Raw genomic sequence first — 18,491 nt, 5'->3', positions numbered from 1 at the left:
GCCCGTGTGAGTACGTGCGTGTTTGGCGTCCTCCTCTCCCACCATGAAATCCAAATCTGGTCCAAGAACATAGACGGTGGGAGCAGCAGACAAGCAGGTCTGTGTATATAAGTGTACCGCCAAAGATGACCACTAGGGGCCAGAGTAGTGCTGCATATTCATCCTCACACACGGGCCTGCCAATGGCAGTTTAACTGATCTATTTTTGTCTTCCTCCATCACCCTTAGCCATGCCCTTTGATTTTTTTCTTTTCCCTGAGTATCTCCTCACGCATGAACAGTAATATTCCTTCATACAAAGCGTCACAAGTGGAGAAATAGCTCTCCAAAACAGCCACCCACACTGAATCACGCCAGGGAGTCTTACATCCTCGCTTGCATCTGTGGGCTTGAAAGATGAGGAAGAGGAGCGATCTTCCTTCACTTGAGCAGTCAGCTGAGAGATGTATTTGCATAAGACTCATTACTTATTGATGGCAGCATAGTTACGATCGGCACGCTATCATTTTCGACTTTTCTTTCAGCATCCCGTTACCAACTTAGGTCTACTTTTCCAAGCCCTTCTTCTTGAGTGCATCCTCAAATAAGAGCCAACGTTGCAGGAAATGATGTCACGACAGGAAACCTAACACAATGCACTCACACACCAACGCCCGGCCCCGCTCTGTAGAGGTTTTATTTTCAACAAAAGTACAGCTATATCAGATATGGATTTTTTTTACAGCGAAGTACAACATATTCCCAGTGCTTCTGATTACATCAAAACATATAATGTACATACAGTTGACATCTCCACTCTCCCATTCACAGTTTCTGGATTGAATAGGCATTATTTTTCATTTCTACAACAAATAAACTCAAAATGCCAGCAAAAAAGAAAAATGTGAAATGTTTGCATATGGCGACAGAAGGATTTGGGTAGTGTGGGTTCATTTCCTGCGCTAAGCAAAACCCCAGACCTGGGACTAGATGGTATTATACAATGAATAGTGTTTGTAAAAGTGGGACGCCAGTCTTTCTTCAGCTTGTCATTGAAAACCACATTATATATGGCTGATTGGACTCCATGTGGTACCCTGGATCTCTATTGGCAATGTCGTCATGTTGCGTGTGAGTGCATGCACGAAAAAGGCTGCAAGTGACCTCTTATGCATTCAGTTTGCTAACTTGGCTGTCTTGGTTCATGACCGGAAAACAAAAGGCAGTCCTCTGGGCCTCGTGTAAAAGGTCAGGGTTAACGCTATCAGATGAACAGAACCGATATATACATTGTTAGAACAAATTGGCTCAAAATGATAGCGTTGAATACTGGCTACTAATTCAATAAATACAAGAGAGGAAAATAATCTCTACTGTCAAGTCATTGTACTTCAGAGCATCTCATTTTAAAACAAGAGCATGATATGAATTGTAATGAAGTATTCTCTCTCTGTGTGTGTGTGTGTGTGTGTGTCTTCAGGATTAGAGTTATTTTTAGCACATCCCCACAGAGTTCGCATATATTCCGCTCCTCTGCTTGACTAAAAATCTATACACAAACACCTATGATCAATGCTAACGCCTATTTGGTTGTCATAGAAAAACGATACCCGTTTTGCCTTAGTGACTGGCGTTCCATAAATAACCAGCAGTTTAGAGCTAAGCCAGTGAAATAAAAAAAAATGACAAGAAAAACCTCTAATATTTGGGCAAAGAGAATGCCAGTGCCTTTGACCTATCAAGAGCTCGCTCTTTGACTCCACGCCGGGATAAAGCTCCGTCCTTCTTCCCGACGTGGACGAAGAACAGAAGCGTAAAAGGAGCGTAAACGTGACACAAGCAGGAGACGGGTGGACTCCTCGCAGTGAGATGGCAGTGGCTTCACCACAGAAATGAAATGAAACTAAACAAACCGTAAAGAGTTGTTTTAAGTCTCATGCAAAGTATCAGATGCCACAAGCATGCATTTACCGGGTACTGAGCTCTACCGTACGCTAGAACTGGAACAACATTCGTCTCCAACGCAAAATATCCAAATATATGATCTGTTCTTTTTACAGTATTTACATTTGTGTCGCTGATAAAGTTAAAATAGATTACTTTTTCTTATTGAATTCATAACTCACTGCTAGTAGTAGTAGTAGTCTTTGAACAGTATACTCTAACTCCACTAAGGAAAACTAATGATTTCTACGATATATTCCAAAGTAATCATCTTTCAACAATAAAGCAAGTCTATGTCTAAACATCTGAAATAAGAATAACTTATATTTGTGCAAGAATCACGGCTATGCTAGTGTGATAAAGGAACGTAACAAGTATTTGTGCACAGTATGTGGAAAAAGATCTTTATCCGGGTGGATCTGGTGCACCAGCAAACCAAGAATTCCCAGTATGAGAGTTGAGAGATCCAGAGAGAAAGGAAGAGGCTGTTGCAAGTCCCACACTGAAGGGAAAATACGTGACGAATTCAAATCTGCCTGTGAAACTGAATAGATAATCACTAGTGGAATGCTGGAAGGCACTGTTAGATAGCATCTCTCTTCTTCTCCGCAGCACAACGGGCCAGTAAGTGCGCATGATTGTGTATCTGTGTGTGTTTGCATCTGTGTGTGGAATAGGAAGGAGGCGAGGGAGGTGGGGGTGGGGGGCGGGGTGGGCGCAGCACTGGACCTGAGGTTATCATGATCTGGGAACCATATGTTGTTGGCAAAGGGAATTATCTTCCAGAACAATCTGACTGGGAGCCATCTCCACGGACACCACTCACCCGTGTCTCAACTTCCTTTAGTCAAATGAAACGTATTGCGCTGCATACAAATCAATTCCAACTGTCCCAGGAAGGCAAACAAAATGGCATAGAACAATATATCACACTCGTTAAGTAATAATTGAGTAGTGAAGTACAGTCAAACCTTGGTGTTGGCTTGGCAACCGTACTTTAAGGCCCCCTTCATTAGTAACCCCAAGTTGAAAGTACTGTAGGTGCGGCCCACAGACCCTGGGGAGATGTTGAGAGGCAGTTTAGCTTGCTGAAAGGATGATGCTCTTCAACTGGGCAAGCCATAGCCAGCACTGAACTGGCAGCGACGCAGTGAAATGAAAAACACTAACTACTGTATAATTATGGCAAAAAAAGCACAACATCTAACAGGTAAATAAAAACACACATGGGACAACTACTACTGCTATGGGGCGTAATAACTGTAAACATGTAACACTAAACTAGCAACCTTTCACAAAACAAGTAAAGGAAGTCAAAAACTGGAGCGATGCCCTGCTTCCAGCATGCTCTGCGGCACCTTTTTATTGTTAGTTGGTGAAATTACAGGCTATGGTTAAAATAATTGTTGTTTATCCTCCACTAGTAGTAGTAGTTACCCTATGTATGTGTGATCTAGCTGTCATGTGTTAAGTTGCTGTGTGATGGTTATAGTGTTATTTATTTATACTCTATGTTGAGTAATGACCTCCTGCCATTTCTGATGCACGACAAGGTCACTGCAAGTCCAGTTTTGGCTCCTGCTTGCCCAAATAAGGAGCAACTTCCTCTCAGCAAGCGAAAGTACCAATAAATGACCATCTTTAATGTAACATTTTTACAATTATGTTTAACATTTTTAGCATTTATGGTCAACCAATGTTTGTTGCCAATTTAGTCACTTGGTTGAAACGTGATTCTGAAGTCTAAAAACTCAGCCAGGCCGACCACTGGGTTGAGTTTGAGGTCCCTGATGTGATGTACGGGAGGTCCGCATCAGTTCCATCTATTTGTCATTTAGCATTGTTTTGCATGTAAAACTACAATTATTGTCAAAAAAATGCACCTTTTTTCATATTTATGGGTGTCAGGTTGTACATATTTTTCTTTGGGAAAAACTGCCTCGGTTTTTGCCCGTTTCGGAACAACTGAGTGATAAAAAGCATAGGTTCCACGATAATGTAATGTCACCAAATCCCACATAAAAAATGTCTGCTCACAAACCATCAACAGATGTTTGCCTTACATTCCAGCTGTAGCAAAGAACCTGACAGAAGTGTCCACACAGAAGAATCTCTCCCTCGCTTATTGTCGGTTAAACAAATCCATCTGATCAGGCCACCGTCTTCAGTAATTCACTTAACAGTGTGGCACCCGGTGCCAGAACATGGATCAGATCTGAATACACAACATGACGAGGGGGGGGGGGGTAGTGCCAAGGTTTCAAGCTGCAGTCTGTTGAGATGCACAGACCACAAACCTAAGATGTCTGCATGCTACACGTTATATTCATCCTTGTGCCTTCCTACGCTCTTGTATTGCACTTCCAGAAATACTTCACAACCTCAGGAACCTAGCCTCCGATGCCGGTTTTGACCTCCTTGAGGTTAAGGGTCTACCTCGTTTCCTGATGTTATTATCTCCTGCATTCATCAGTCTGTGGCTTTTCTGAGTGTGACTGATACAAAATAAGAAGTTTTTAAAAGGAGCAGACGAGAAAATAACGCTCAATACCAGCTCTCGGTGTATTTCTGGAGGTGGGCCGTGCTCTTTCAAGTCTCCGAGGTGCCAGCACAGTGCTACAGGGGTGGTCTCTGGGGAGAGAGAGGAGGGGCTCTGGCACCAGGTGGCTGGAGCGTAGCCTGCCTATCTCCTGCTCCCAGCAGGTTCATCTGAGCGGCAAGCTCTCCACAACCCACAGCCTTCGACCCTGCGAGTGATGGGATATGAATACCCTGTCAAAACTGCTTGGTGGAAGAATGTAAATACTCTATTGACGTTCCCGCTATTGATTTGTTCCTGGAGTCGTATCGTGGCTGGTGGCGGCTTTCTCAAGGAACGGGTGCTTCCTCTGACTCATAGAGGCTGAGCAGGTGGGCAGAGAGATAAAGAAGATGCCAGGATGAAGAGGAGAGGGGCGAACAGGCTACTACAGAGCCGGCTGAGAGGAGATCCGGATGAAAGCATGCGTGGAGCGTGGATGGTCTGTGATAAGCAGCGGGAGAGGTGACGCCCAGCGGTCGAGCCTCGCACGTCCCTTCAGACGCCCGCCGTTATTTGGGCCCACATTCACAAGAATGCAACACGCAATCTGACGTAGCAGCGCAGCAAAGATCTGGGACTCAGTCATACAAAATGACCTGGCGCTGCCTGGTGTGTGTCTCCGGATGGCCGACTTGAAAAGGATAAATACAACAATCTCAATCAACTCCAGGACATTCAGATGGTGATGACAAGCGTTGCAGAATCTGAGGGAGAAAATGTGCGGCGGCCGATAACTAAAAATGTTTTTAACATTTTTATGAATTCTTAGCTTTTATTTTTCCCCTCAATTCTGTTAAAATATTCAGTCCTCTTGCTGCTTTCACGCACACCCCATGTTAACGTTGGTCCTTAGCTTTAAAAGTCTCTTGAGTAAGTGTATTTTCTTCATGGTGGGACATGATCATCCAGTGTTTAGTGCTTCTAAGAAAAAAATAGCTGGTCCTTCAGAAGAGTCTCTATTTCTTAAATGGAGCTAATCTACTAAAATTTTGCCAGAAAGGAGCCTGGCCTCTTTTGGATTGACTGAATTCAAAAACGTCTCCTTGTGCCATGTCCTCCGTTACCTCATACTGCCCCGCACTGAGGGGGTCCTGCGGGGGCGGGTATGAGGGGGGCGTGCACCTGTTTACACCTGGAAAAGCAGCAGGTGCAGAAAAGCAAGAAAGGGGTACGGGGGGGGGCGCAAAGCAAAAAGAAAACAATCGTCAGTATTGCCGCTGAGTAGCTCGACCACAAAACATCTATTCATGCTGCACACACACGTAAGAGTAAGACTCCATTGTTAACATTCTGCATGTACAACCTGAAATATGATCACATGATGACTGCTGAAGAGGATGGCGAGTGGAATTCAGCACGAGTGATGACACAAGGGAGACCAAAGATGCTATTCAATCAAAGTCCGTCTCAGGCAAACAAGCGAACCCGCACATCACATCTGATAGACCGTTACCACCAGGCTTTTGGACACGAGACATTGTTTGAATAGCACAAAAGTAGTGAAAATAGAGCCAAAAGAAAAGTGTTAATATGCATTGACTACAGTCTATGTCATTAAGCTACAGTCTACAAGCATCACACGTACGCCGGGGGAGTTACAAACTAGTAGATTTGGAGATGAAAGATTCCAAAGTTGCCATGGCATCTCAAAAGAAAGAACAAACACACACACACACAAAGATGGGAAAATGTGTGTTTTGTTGCAGGTATTTTGCCAAACACTGTTTTAGCAGTGAGAAGGGTTTGATCTATTTGTGCTAGTGAAAGCTGTTTATCTGCGATTGTGATGATAATGCTTATCAGCACATTGAACAGTGGCTGCATGCTCCAGTGCCAACGTTAATGACAACACCTCCCAATGCTGTTTTAGCAGTTGCCATGGCATCTTATTGTGCTAGCTCTAAGGAGAACTCTTATGCATATACCTTTATCATTTTCAAACCATGTCCATACAACATGGCCCTCTTTCTCAAGATGAAATCTATAAATGAATCTGAAATTCAAGAGAGTACTTCACCTTGTGCCAGCCATGTACACATACAGCACATACGTACACATTTACTTGTGACAGACATCTACACGGGTCCTGACGTCAGAGAGAACATTCAGAAGTGGTCATTGGTTAATACATACTGTAATGGATGGGCATGCTTATTGTGCAACTGGAAACTTGGAGATCATTAATGGCATCTAGCTAACACTCAAATGGCTAAAACGGAAAGGATGACACCGGCGTTTGTGACATGTGGGCTCCGTGTTTGGCCCCATGTGGGCTCCGTGTTTGGCCCCATGTGGGCTCCGTGTTTGGCCCCATGTGGGCTCCGTGTTTGGCCCCATGTGCGCTTGTTTTTTTCCTTCTCTTGGTCAGTTGTATGATGCTGTTGAGTTTGATTGGACAGTCAGGAAATTGCAGTTGTCGTTCTGTCATATTAAATGACAAAATATAAACCAGTAAGTCGGGTAGTATAGTAGTGAGATGACCATCGAAGTCCAATCGGTATCAGATGCTCCTGATTAGGAAAACCCCCAAATATGGCTAATCTACAGTATAATGTATGTTGAACGGTATGTTGGATATAAAAATCAAGTGAAAACAAGTTCATCAAAGCTCAGTGGAATAAAAGATGTAAACTACGGCAGAATCCAGACGCCACGAAGACTGGTGCCATCGCTTTCAACTCAATATTCCATGCAAACGGCCCCTCTGTCTTTTCATTGTTGCTTAACAGCTGCAGGACTACAGTGTGGCAAGTCAGCTTAATGTGAGCACACAAACATTTAACACAAATGAAAGGCTGAAGAAACAATTCATCTGCTTAACTTTTCCAGCTTGCTCGGTGCAACCATTCATAAAAGATGTGTTTGTGTGTTTAAGAGAAGGCGACAAACGTAAACAAGCGAGGAGGTTGAAAGAAGAGTAAACAGCGATGAGAAGACAGGGCACAGCAGTGAGGAAAAGAAAACTGAAATCACCTGATATCTTCTTGTTGCCTCACCTTTCTGTTTGGTCACCTTTCTCACTGTCATGGCCGCCTGCCGCTTCTGGTACTCTGAGATCTCAAAACCTAAACAAGTGAACAACACAGTATGTGATGTCAAATAAGTCATATGTGCTATACACCTTTTACAGTTAAACCTTTGTTTTCTAAAAATATCTTTTGCCTCTGTTCTCGTACACCGTCTTGTTCATCATATAGCACCCAAACTCGTAATTTACCCTTTGGCATTTTGAATCCAGTGGAATTAAAAAAAGATGTTGACAGACTACTCTGAGCATTGCTTGTTTATTCAGCCATCTTGGATCACACACCCAACACCAAATCCTGTGATACTTGTGTACACAATACATCGATCCATCCATTTTCTATGCCACTTATCCTCACTAGGGTCGCGGATATCCTATCCCAGCTGTCTTTGGGCGAGAGGTGGGATACACCCTGGACTGGTCGCTACACAATAGCGACACAATCATTTGTCGGGGTTAATTCGACCCAGACCCGACCCTGATATCGGAATGAATAGATTTCTGCTTTAAAGGATTCAATATGGATTAATATAGGAATTTTTATGTAGTTATTATATCATTATGACTTTCTAAATGCATTTTTTAACATTATTACATAATAACATAAGGTGAGAAACATTGAGTCACTTCTTCACAGTCTTTGTTCTTTGTGCTAGTCTTCATTCAAAGTAAATGTCATGTTCATTTATCTATTTAATTTGTCATTTACATGAAATTCTATTTTTTTCTGCATGTAAAAGCGTCTGGAATGGATTCATTTGATTTACACCGTTTCATAAAAATATTCAGTTTTCGACAGACCTTTGGAATGAATTAATTACAAAAACAGAGCTGTGACTGTATAGTCTTTCCCCTTGTAGCATGTAGCAGTATGTATGAACCATGACTGGAGCTATATTTGTCATTGTGAATGAAACAAATGCTTTCCAAAGGCATGACTAACCGATTTTTTCATCCTCCTGCACCATCTTCCGCTCCTCATGGAAGGCCCTGAGCCAGCGGATCTTCTCCTCCGGCTTCTTGGCCAGGAAGATGTGGATCTCGTCGCTGTCTTTGTTGCACAATTTGAAGGCGTTCTTCACACTTACGTTGAAATCATCGTCTCGCCCATCAATAGCATCCCGCACCTCGTAACGATCCATGTCGATGCGACCCTTATAGTACAGTATGTCCCGTCGTATCAGATCCTGGAGGGATGCACAGAAAAATGTGTTAATGTGTAGCGTAGGTATGTGGTGTGTGTCATTTGAAACTCTGTGTCATTAAGCCACCTTCTATTAAGATCCAACAGTCTGTCTTACGTAACCCTTTCCATCTGTGACACAACTATACTAACACCCCCTTTGGACATAGTGAGATACAAATGTTTCAGAATATCTGCTCATCGCCGCTATTTTGATAGGCACACTAACAAAACGCAGTGCAGGTAATATCCCATGCTACATAGTAGCACACCAATTCATTATATTCACTCTTGGCCCAAGGCAAAATCTGACCTGGCCAACAGTTGCATGCATCCAGCACAAATAAGCTTAGCTAACTTTATTTACTTCCATGTACTGTCCACATGAACTCATTTCCTTACGCTATTGCCTTAGGACTAAACAACACACACAGTGAGGTCACTAAGACTAAAAAAAGACAGAGAACAAAGAGAAATGCATCTACGTATGTACAGATAAGAACAATACAGTACAAGAGGGAAAAATGAAGGTCTAACATGCCCTCCGGATTATCCTTATTTGTTGGATTAAGAAGGAGAATTGAACATCTGGGCAATTTCGCCATCGAATAGGCCGAGTTCCCTCATCATTGTCCAGAGTCAGTCTTGTTGTCAGGATGCTCGAACGACAGTTAAAGAGGACCTATTGTGATTTTTAAAATCCCTTTTCTGACCTATAAATGTAGGTTAGAATATTGTATTCTCGTGTTAAACGATACCAAAGTTTCAGATTTGCGCATTTGGAAGTGAGCCCTAAAAGAAGTTTGGGATGGCTCAAAATGTTTGGCTCCTTTGTGACATCACAGTGGGGTGGACTTCCTTATGTGGTTCATCGTTAGGTAGCACTTTGTGTGGCGGACGTGAAGCGTAAGCGCATACGTATCACGTCCCTGCGTCAGCGGGAAATGGTCAACCCGTCCCACAGCAACCTACATATATCAGGATACGAGTTTTGGTCCGTATCACCCAGCCCTAAAGTAAATCATGCATGTACACGCTTTGCAGTGCATGTATATGTCAAATGCTTTGTGTAAATGGTAAAGTAATTGTTTTGGGTTCACATTTGGGTGCGTGCGAGGGTGTATTTCCTCTGCCCTGTGAGCCCGTGTGTGCAAGTGTCTCTCTGCATTTGTGGCTGCTCTTCTTTGTGCACGTATAGTTGAGTGTATCCGACCATGAACATCAGCCTGACAGGGGCGCACAGCCTCAGCGCATCCAAGCCTAAACTACCGCAGCTCCATTTTGGGAAATGTGCTGAGTATTTGAACAGATCTTCACCGATGGCTCTTGCGTCTCGCATTTTGTAATCCATTTCCAGTCTGAGTCAGAAGTCGCCTTGCCTTCAAGAATTTCCGTCATCATCATGGGATACAGAACTTTCAATGAGCTGGCTAGATTTGTGTTCTGCCTTATCAGCTTGTTCTCAAGCAAACAGGAATCAAAATGAAAGGAAGAAAATGAACAAAGCAAGAGACATTCTACCTTCTTACACAGAACCAGCTGGTGATCAAAGAGGAAGAAGACTCGCTGCTGGCTGCGCCCATATGGCTGATAGATCCATGACAGCTCCCCAGTGTAGATGAGCTCCGAGCTTCTGTCCAAGATATCATCCCCCTGGAAAAATTAAAACACATACAAAATCAATCAATCAAAGGGTTACTCATTGAAAGAATTATATATTTATTTTTCCCGTGTTTTCCCATGTTTTCCAAAGACTGCATAAATAATAAAGTTGCAGTGCCGTGGAAGAACATTCTTGCAGAGATAGACTGTAATCACCCAGAAGGTAAAGCATGTGAAATTATTCAAATGAAATTTAAATTCAAACCAGAACTCTTCCTTGTTTAGCAATGCAAAGAGGCCTTTTGTTAAAAAAATGTGTAATCATACTATTCATATGTTAAAATAAGAGTACACTGTATATAGTTGTGGTTATTGCGGCGGTCGAAAAAAAATGTGTTTTCCCAGAAATGAATACAAATATAGCTATTTTTATACATGACTGAGTATGTTTTGCAAGAGTGTTGACAGTCCTCCATAAAACACTTAAACTCTCAAACCAAGATATTAATAATAGAAAAAAAACCCATAAAGATCCAATTTGTCTTTGTAATTTTTCCAAAAGCATTTTTTTTTTTTACTGATGAGTGATGTCTACTCTTTTGGGTGTTCTTTTGTTGTTGGATTTGTTTCTGAGGTGCCCAGATCTGCAGCTATTAATAAACCTGATTCATCTGCCAACTGTTAGAATGCAGATTGTCAAAAAAAAGTTGCATAAAAAAAGTCCATCCATCTATTTTCTTTTCCGCTTATCGTCTTTAGGGTCACTGGGGTGTGCTGGAGCCAATCACAGGGCACATGTAGACAAACTATCACTCGCACTCACATTCATACCTATGGACAAATTGGCCAATTAAACTAACATACATGTTTTTGGAATGTGGGAGGAAAGCGGAGTACAACTTGTTTAGGTTGAGAGAGGATTTTTCAGTGTTTATAATCATTTTGTCCCATGGCGGAGTCAATACTTCCACACATGAATGATGACAGCATTTGATTCATCTTATATATCCGCCGTGGAGCGCAGGCTTGGTGTAGTTTTATGGCTACCGAGCCAATGAGACTTTCTGGACTACACAATGTGAACAATGAACACACTTGCACACAAACCTCCCAATCCAGAACTGACGCTTGCCACTGGGCAATCTTGTCGATGTTTTCCAGCCTCCTCTTCCTCTCATTGATCTGCTGTGTGACGTTACGCATTACTGCCAGGGCCGCTGCCACGTATCGATAGTCACTACAGACACAGTGAACACACAATCACTCTTGGGGTCAAGTTAAGCTCTTTGAAACTGGACACCCTTAAAAAAACACGAGTAATGCAAGACAAAGTGCACCTTGTTAAATACTGGGTATGTTTACTCAGGCAACATTAGTAAGCCTGCTGAAATAAAGTCCAAATAACAAGAAAGCATTGAATTATAATTAGCTAGTTTCTCTACCAGCTGTAAAATCGTATTGCGTCAATGCTATCCGAGCTTAATTTTTCTTTGTCTCACATGGGCGATGGATCCAAATATAGCATGAGTGTGTGTGTGTGTGTGTGTGTGTGTGTGACAGAGGGATGGCCTATAGCTGGCAGATTCTCTGCAGTCAAACACTGTGATTTGGCAGGCCTCGCTTGCAGCGCTGGCACCTGTCACTCTCTGGCTGAGAGCGCCTGGTTTGTGAATGACCTGGAGCTGGCTGAATTACACTGAATCACTTACACTATGTTTCTGTGTGCTTGCATGCACTAGTCTGAATATTCACGTATGCATCTACACATCTGTAATATTTTCTTATGATCATACACTCGTGCTGAAATAAAAAAAATATGTTGATAAAATATTCAGTATTCAGGCAATTTAGAGTTTGTAAGTGCGTTGTGAGAAATAATGCTATCCAATCTAAACTGTGCTGTACCTGTGCTCTTGTGCCGTGTATTTGAGTAGCTCAGCCAACTGGAGGGGATATTTGCAGATCTTCTGGACAGGGGTGAGCAAGAAGCCATCTATGGCAATGTCAATCATTTGCTGGAGGAGTCGACAGGCCTCAAAGAAGTGCTGGTACCTGCCATCCCTCATCAGCTTGCTCAGCTCCATGCAGGCATCCAAATGGTTATTACAATATTCTGAATATATCCAGAAACCATCTTGCTGCAAAACAGAAGAGCGGCAATATTAACAACCATAGAATTTGAGCTAAAAATGTCTTAAAATTACTCATTAAAGAGGACCTATTATGCTTTTTACACTTTTTTACTCTCTACCTACGTATGTAGTTAGAACGTTGTATTCTCGTGTTAAATGATGCCAAAGTTTCAGATAATCAGGTTTGCGCATTTGGAAGTGAGCCCGGAAAGAAGTTTGGGATGGTATGGCTTGGGTGGACACGGGGGTATGTCCACGGTAAAATGTTAATACTGTAGTTGAAAAAAGAAGACAAAAATATGCATTCTGGTGGTACATGTTTACGTCTACTGATTTGTGTTTGAAGATGAAATAGTACACACTGAACTCACATGTTCTAAGAAGCATGGTCCAATTTCAGAGAGGTGGGGCTCTTCTGTGTTGTACTGTTTCTCTAAGTCTCTAACAAATCCCATTTGGAAGCGGTAGATGTCCTCGATGTTCCCAAAGATAACCTTCAGCTGGTCATCGTTGAACATGTCCACACGCTTTCTGCATTGGCGCAGGTAGCCCTACAAAGGTAAGGATTCAACATAAATCAGTAGTCTGAATCAAAGTTACTTGCAGAAACTAAGATCAGGTGTATCGGTGATGATATGTACAGCCATTTATGTATACTGTTATTGTTGATGCGGTAACTTTGACTGCCCTAATTTTATTTATTCATCTAATTGAGTGTTCAACCATATACATTTTTGTCTTCTGGTAAAAACCCGATTTATAAATATTGTACACAAAGGGTAAATGTACATCAGATTAAAAAAAAAAATATATATATATCGAGTAACCAGTCAAGCCCCTCAGGCCTCCTTTCTATACTGTATGTTTTGCATGTGTTTGTCAGGGGAAAGTACATGTTCTCATGTACCTCACAAATGTCCTTGAGGTGTTTGATGTAGTGTCTCTCTGTGCTCATGATCTCGTTGATGACGTTAGCTCTCATCTGGTCACGGTTCTGGAGAGGCGAGCCCAGACACAAGCAGTCGTTGGTGGGGTCCAGATGCCCATTTTGAACCTCACTTGTCCCTTCGGCTGGTTCCGCTCCTCCATCCTCCTGATTCACCCACAACTGAGGACGCATACATTCACACACATACACACACACACATGCACACACACAAACATTATGTTGAAGTTGTGTGTGAAGTGGATCCGGTGAAAAACTATTAGGAAAACATATGATTACAGACTCTTACCGACTCTTACTCCACTCACTAAAACACTGCCACATAATACTAATGACCATAGGAAAAAAACAGCCTTGTGTGTGACTCCCGTCTGCACTTATGCATGCTTGTACAGTGTACAATGCAATATAAAGAACACACCCCTGTTAAATACATACCAAGAAAAACAGATGACAAGAAATAATTAAAACACTTTTTCCACCTGTAATGTGACCTATAATGTGTGCATTTAAATTGAAAAGGTATAATAATTCTAGAATATTCAATAATATAATGACATGAACACCCTAAAACTTTCTCTTGCTACTTTCACTGTTTTCACGCTATCACGGTTTTTCAAATATCAGTTGATAAATCATGCTGTTCGTGGTAGAATACAGTATATTATTATTCAAAAAACATCCATATTTAAGCAAAGGTGACATATTTTTTTGTTTATATAAAAATGGCTACATGAAATAAAATGCAAATACACTGTATAACTCATTCAAAAGATGCATTCAGATGTTGATAAAATGTAGTATTCTACACTGGTCACTAGATGTCACTGGTTTTACTGTAATCTTCGATGAGACACACAAGCATCAGACTTGATCGCTAAAACAACAGGCTTTTGTAGATGTGAATTATCTCATAACTGTCGCAATAATCCCTTAAAAAACACCCATTCTGAACCCCCAGCGTCACTTCCTGTCCGCCCCATTCCGGCCCACGAGGCCAAGGGCCCCCAGCCACCGGGCCGTGGGATAATCTCAGCCGCAATGAGGACCACCACTGTTCTTCACTGTACTGCACAACCAACCTGACCAGTTTTTGCAGTCTTGTCTTCTATTTAAGAGGGATCCAGTTTTTGCTATTTGGGTCATTGTGGTACCATATTTTCTCCACTTCTTAATTGCAGTCTTCAGTGTGTTCAGTGTATTACTGTGGAACTGCTTGTAGCTTTCCCGTGCATGATATGTTTGAACAATAAGCTCCTTTTGATGTTCTGTAAGCTCTTTGTCAACCATAGCCTTTGCTGTAGGATGTAAATGTGTAATTGTCAGGAAAATCCAACCGTGGCAGCTGAACTTTATTTGGGATGATCAAACTCACTTTAATTCACCCCAAAAGAATGAATCTTTGAAGAAACAAAAGGTACTTCAGCAAAATATTTGTTTTCGGGTAGTTGCAAACTGATGAAACCAGCTTACTGTATAATTTCTATTTTTCCCGCAACAGTTTTTCAATTGATTTGTACACTTCATAAGTCATACCAAAGGAGGATACATCTACAAATGATTGCTATCTCAATTTTTAGCATATCTTAACAGGGGTGTTTTCAATTTCTATATATAATGCACACTCGTCTTCACACAACTCTCCCCAGCCTCACATTTGCTTCCAAACATGCAGAGACAACAGATTACGATCTTGCTCGTAGAAAGGGTCAAGTGAGCGTGACTTAAAATGCCCAGCAGCCAACACCTGATGACACACACTTTGCCAACAGAACACCAAAAAATCCACTGGTAGAATGCCAAACACGAGATGAGAAATGCAGCGCCACAGACAAGCAGAGTGACGGGTGGGAGAACACTGACTGCGGAGACGAGAACCAGTAGCGCAGCCTTAAAACTGAGAAATGTTCAGAGTCAACAGTAAATAGTGAAACAGTAAGCACTGTAAGCACAAAGTGAACATTAATAAGAGTAATCACTCTTGCAGCTTCGTTAAAAGCCTCTTAGTATTTTAAAGATCTTTACTTTTGACTCGTCAGAACGACCTGTCTATTGACACCGGCACTGAGGATGATTCAGTAATGCTAATGTTTGGGAATGTTGAGGGTACTTTGCGTGGCGGGTGGGGCAGGCTGGATGGGTGGATGAAGCTGGAAAAAAACGCACCTTTGACGTGGTGTTTTGGAACCGTGGAGTTGCTATGGGGTTGATATAGAAAACCTGTTTTGTTTGGGGCTGAGGAGGGTGGGGTTCCACCTTGGAGAGAAAGAATGACACAACAGAAAGATACTTTTTGGTAGACAGTCCTGCCCTCTGACGGAGTGACAGTGGAAGGATGGACAGGTGGGAATGGCGATGAGGGGTGTCTGGCGGGGTGTGTTTGTTGTGTGGAGCATCTAGCGACGAGAATGCTAAATCTTGCTTCAGCAAACCCTCCAGTTAAGAACAGTGCAATCAGACAACCTCAGATTTCAGTGCAGAGTAGAGTTTGTTCTCTTCAGATGTGGAGGCTATATCATTGCAATGTAAAGTGAAGAATGAGTGGATTGAAGTGCATTTAAGAGAAGATGATGGTGATGCTACACTAAAGGGATATCATTAGCAATGAATGCAATATGTATTATCAATAGGGATGCTCCGATCGATTGGCCACTGATCAATATCGGCCAATTTCCGTGAAAAAGCGTGTGATTGGTATATGCAGATAAATGGAGCCCTGCTACATGATACTTGGAAGTCCTGCTAGAACGGCGTCAACCTGTGTAGTCTCTTAAAGAAGGCGTCTCATCCTGTAATCCTGTAAGTTTCACCAGTGATATACGTATGTTCTCTCAAAAACAATAAGTCAAATATGTTTTTGTCTAAATGAATGTGATTTTATGGTTCAAGTTCTCATATCGTATCGCCAATAGCAGGGTAGCAGAGTGCAACCAAGAATTATGGGCCCCATAAAAAAAAAATCACGTTGGGCAACCCGCCTTTTTACTTATTGGCAATCAGGGACTTTGGAATTGTCCTAACTTTCCCCCCTAATACATCATAAAATGCTCTATCACTCATCACAAATAAAGTAAGCACTCATCATAAATACATTTAAAAAAATGACATCCTAGCTGTGTGATCGGTATTGGTCGATATCACTGATATGATCAGTATCAGTATCGGTATGGGCAGCATAAAACCCTGATGGGAGCATCCCTAAGTTTTAGTAAATGCTTATTCACCATTGTGTTTTTGTGCGTTTGTTTGTTTGCACAATATTCATGTGCCGACCTTTCTGGGTGTGTGGGTGTATGTTGTGTCTGTGGTTGTGGGTCAGTTGCGGTCACATCAAACTCACCCGCACAAAGCTGGCAGGGAACCATCCTTCCTCCTCATCAATCTGGCCCCACCACCAGTCCTTGTTGGAAGCGTCCAGCACTTTTATGACATCACCGGCCTTAAATGCCAACTCCCGGTCAGCCATGGTCACATGGTCCCATACCGCCTCAGCGTTGACGATTGACCCTCCACTTATCAACTGGAGAATGTGTAAAGAAAGACAGAATATAACTCAAGCAACACTAAAATTGTGTTACATCTGTGGTGACACCGTTTATACAGTGGGGAAAATAATTATTTGGTCATCTGATCTTGTAGGTTTACCCCCCTAAGTTCTCACGACGTGAGAAGTTAAGGGATCACCCGGAATTACACAAGAGGAGCTTTTTAACAATATTAAGGGACCTGGGACCGCAGACACCAAGAAAAGCAATGCTAATACACTTTGGCAGAATGGATTGAGCTTCTGCAGTCTCCTTGTTCAACAAGGCACATGTACAGGCTTGTCTGAAGTTTGCCACTTGAGTAATTCATAGAAGGCTTGGGAGGATGCGGCGTCATCACATGAGACCAAAATAGTTCTTTAACAGCAACTGAAAGAACCAGAAGAACACATTGAAGACAGGTAGTGGATGGGTCTTCCAGCATGGCAATGACCCAAACAACACAGCCAACACAACAGAGGACTGGTATGTGAAGAGTGGCCGAGCGAGTGTCCAAAGGTACAAAATAAACAGGGGGTCAAATAATTATTTTCCCCCAGTGTACAGCACATCATGAATTTTTAATGTAAACTGTTGTATATCAACAGAAAGATTATATTACACAAATGTGACAGCAATTGTAATACTTATCGTTCTTGTCGAACCCACTCAGATTACTAATGGATGCAAATGCGCACCCTCAAAGCCCACTGACAGCGTTAAGGACTGCAAACAGAATTACACAGTTGCTAACACAAACCACAGCACAATACAACAAAGCGCAGCAACACAAACAAGGAAAAACTTTAACGAGAGAAGCAACATTGCTCAGACATGCATCAGAACCCAATCCACAGGAAAAGTAATTGACCTATTAGGACACTGGAATATTTACATGTGTAATTGTACTGATTAGCAAACAGCTGACGTCTCCTTTCCTCTTTTCACACTAAACAATCATGCATGACTCTTTTTTTTCTATGGCAACAAATATATGATCTTAAACTCAACAGTGAAAAATACAAGTGAAAACTATATTGGTGAGAAGAGGATCGTGGCCTGTGAGCTGATTGGCATTCTTTACGGGCTTTAGGCAGCCAAAGGTCACTCTCATTAATGGACAGGAGACAGCAACATTGTTTCTAAGAGGGACCCAGGTCCCACATCATCCATCTAGTGAACAGCAATGCGATCCATCACAGTGAGGACTCTTCTTTGTTGCCTTGAGACCAACATCATGTCCACACACAAGCACATTAAAGCTGCGCATGCTTGCCTCTTTGGCAAAGCTCCATCTTTTGTTTGCTCCAAATTTCCCGTCCAGTTGCAACTCTCTTCATCAGTATTCCTCAGGACAGACGTTGCTATGCATCCAGTCTCTCAGGCGGTGGACAGTGCAGCCAGTTTCTAACCAAGCCGGTCAGGAGCTGCTCCTCCGATGTTAAATGCTTCTAAAGCCGTGCAATTTAGACTTCTATTAAAGTATTCTGGAAAGGTATGCCTAAAAAAATTGGAGGTCATCAGATACAGTATTTGAAGGATCAACACTATGAGTGTGCCCTGCAGTTGGCTGTC

General features: G+C 42.2%; 1 protein-coding gene across 6 annotated transcripts in view; it reads right to left on the bottom strand.

Moving 5' to 3' along the window:
- Positions 1-652: 652 nt before the first annotated feature.
- arhgef9a (Cdc42 guanine nucleotide exchange factor (GEF) 9a) overlaps positions 653-18,491 on the bottom strand; it is a 36,015-nt gene continuing 18,176 nt past the window's right edge. For 5 of the 6 annotated variants that reach the window (XM_078788169.1, XM_078788172.1, XM_078788170.1 and 2 more), the window contains 11 exons: positions 16,733-16,912; positions 15,559-15,648; positions 13,354-13,554; positions 12,818-12,997; positions 12,220-12,452; positions 11,422-11,551; positions 10,234-10,365; positions 8,473-8,716; positions 7,501-7,569; positions 3,807-5,636; positions 653-3,562 (listed from right to left, as the gene is read on the bottom strand). In XM_078788169.1, coding sequence (XP_078644295.1) covers positions 5,461-5,636; positions 7,501-7,569; positions 8,473-8,716; positions 10,234-10,365; positions 11,422-11,551; positions 12,220-12,452; positions 12,818-12,997; positions 13,354-13,554; positions 15,559-15,648; positions 16,733-16,912 — 1,635 coding nt within the window. In that variant the 3' untranslated portion in view covers positions 653-3,562; positions 3,807-5,460. Of the gene's footprint in view, positions 3,563-3,806; positions 5,637-7,477; positions 7,570-8,472; positions 8,717-10,233; positions 10,366-11,421; positions 11,552-12,219; positions 12,453-12,817; positions 12,998-13,353; positions 13,555-15,558; positions 15,649-16,732; positions 16,913-18,491 lie in introns of those variants that run through there. The other variant, XM_058062916.2, reaches the window with a different exon arrangement.

The sequence above is a fragment of the Doryrhamphus excisus genome, linkage group LG22 (assembly GCF_037039965.1).
Source record: "Doryrhamphus excisus strain RoL-2023G ecotype Guam linkage group LG22, RoL_Dexc_Guam_v1.1, whole genome shotgun sequence".
NCBI classification, from domain to species: Eukaryota; Metazoa; Chordata; class Actinopteri; order Syngnathiformes; family Syngnathidae; genus Doryrhamphus; species Doryrhamphus excisus.
Note: the sequence above shows the minus strand (reverse complement) of the source record. Positions and strands in the feature narration are given on the sequence as shown.